General features: G+C 37.9%; 2 protein-coding genes across 6 annotated transcripts in view; one reads left to right on the forward strand and one right to left on the reverse strand.

Moving 5' to 3' along the window:
• The window catches only part of LOC118743012 (LHFPL tetraspan subfamily member 2a protein), a 35,694-nt gene that overhangs the window by 10,752 nt on the left and 23,374 nt on the right, over window positions 1-1,568 (reverse strand). The window lies entirely within an intron of this gene.
• On the forward strand, window positions 514-1,554 carry LOC118743017 (putative gamma-glutamylcyclotransferase CG2811; the record flags this gene model as incomplete). Its single annotated transcript, XM_036475483.1, has 3 exons — window positions 514-626; window positions 693-800; window positions 1,400-1,554. Coding segments are annotated over 3 exons (309 nt in total), but the record flags the coding sequence as incomplete, so codon positions are not given.

The following is a 1,568-nucleotide window of genomic DNA, read 5'->3' on the forward strand; positions in this document are numbered from 1 at the left end:
ACTGCCTGAGGGTTATAATCCCTAAGTGCGGCCGAAGGCCGCCTACGCAGAAAGGTGTTCTCTGCAAAAGGTGTTCAACCCCCTTTCTTTGGCAACACAGAAGAGAATTCTACGTAGTGAGGGTTATAATCCCTAAGTGCGGCCGAACATTTCTATCTGTCGCTTTTTTCTTAATTTCACAATATTGTTAGTTAATTTTTTCCCCATCATTTTTTTTTTTCAAATCGCCTGATAACCAACTTGGGATAATTTCTTTTATTTAAAAATCCCACGTTTTTCGTTAGTTGGGTTATATTCCACTTGAAACTGCTCAGTTTGCCTCGGAAAATTACGTTTTTACCCCATTTTCAAACGGTTCCCTAGGGGTCTGTGGGAGGTCCCCAAGGGGGGGGTGGGGCTTTTCGTAAAGTGGCGACTGTCCCCTTTCGAATGAGGGGGGTTTGGGGGGCCCCGCCCCCTCCCCCTCCGTCCCCCACCCCAAAAACGGTGGGCCAATAACTAAACATTTCCCTATGCGGTGAAGTATATGAGGTGGACGATACTATGTTTGCGAATCTCGATGTGCTAGAGGATTACCCTGACTATTACGATCGTGAAATACAACAAGTAAAATCTAAGGATAATATGTAAGCATGCTGGGTAATTAAAAAATATGTAATAAATTTTATTATTCTAGCTTTTCCGCTTTGCAGATCTATTGACTGTTGGTTATATTTGATTAAGGAATTTCCGGAACAGCTACTCTTAAAGCGCCATCTGGAATCGTATCATAATGCGGAAACACAACCATATTGTGAAAGGTCAGAGAGATTGCCTGATGTAAAGGCTAAAGAAGATATGGCCTACTGAGTATGCACTTAAAACATGCTGTATGCATATAGTAAATTCATTTGTAAATATATACATACATCCGCCAGAAATTCGTTAAATTTGCATCAAAATCTATCCACCCAAATTAATACCGACACTTTGAAAGTTATGCATATCGGACCTTTGATGCAAGAGTGTTATACATATTCCAAAATATCGAACCCTAGAGAAAAGCGGCTTTAAGTTTGCATGGGCTCCCGTGGTAAAAATGAAGACACATTCCTTTCTAATGAGCTATTGGACCGTATTAATAAAAACTAAGCATTTGCTTGTTATTAAAATTTCAGACCACTTAAATTTATTTAAAGAGATCGAGTAAAAATCTGAAGTTTTAAGAAAAAGCAATTGCTATCCGACTTTTACACAACAAGGAAGAAGAGTAGTGGCGGTTATTTCTGCATACTTGACTCAGAAATATATATATTTTTGGATTATGACCCTGTTGCAGCAAAGGAATGATATGTGTATCACTACTACTAATTACCTTCATCATTGATAACTATGGCGTATACATTTTTTGCTTTTGCAGTTATTTGGACAGCTCCAAGAACGATATGTATGTAGAGAACGAGTTAAATATTGTTAAAGGAACGTCCAATTCTAAAGACGGTAGTTAGAGCATAACCAAAATAAGCCAAATAAGTATATTTGTGCAATAAACCATTGTTATAAATACATAATACACATTCGTTTTATAG

The sequence above is a fragment of the Rhagoletis pomonella genome, unplaced genomic scaffold (genome assembly GCF_013731165.1).
Source record: "Rhagoletis pomonella isolate Grant_MI unplaced genomic scaffold, Rhpom_1.0 Rhpom_scaffold_00007, whole genome shotgun sequence".
NCBI lineage: Eukaryota > Metazoa > Arthropoda > Insecta > Diptera > Tephritidae > Rhagoletis > Rhagoletis pomonella.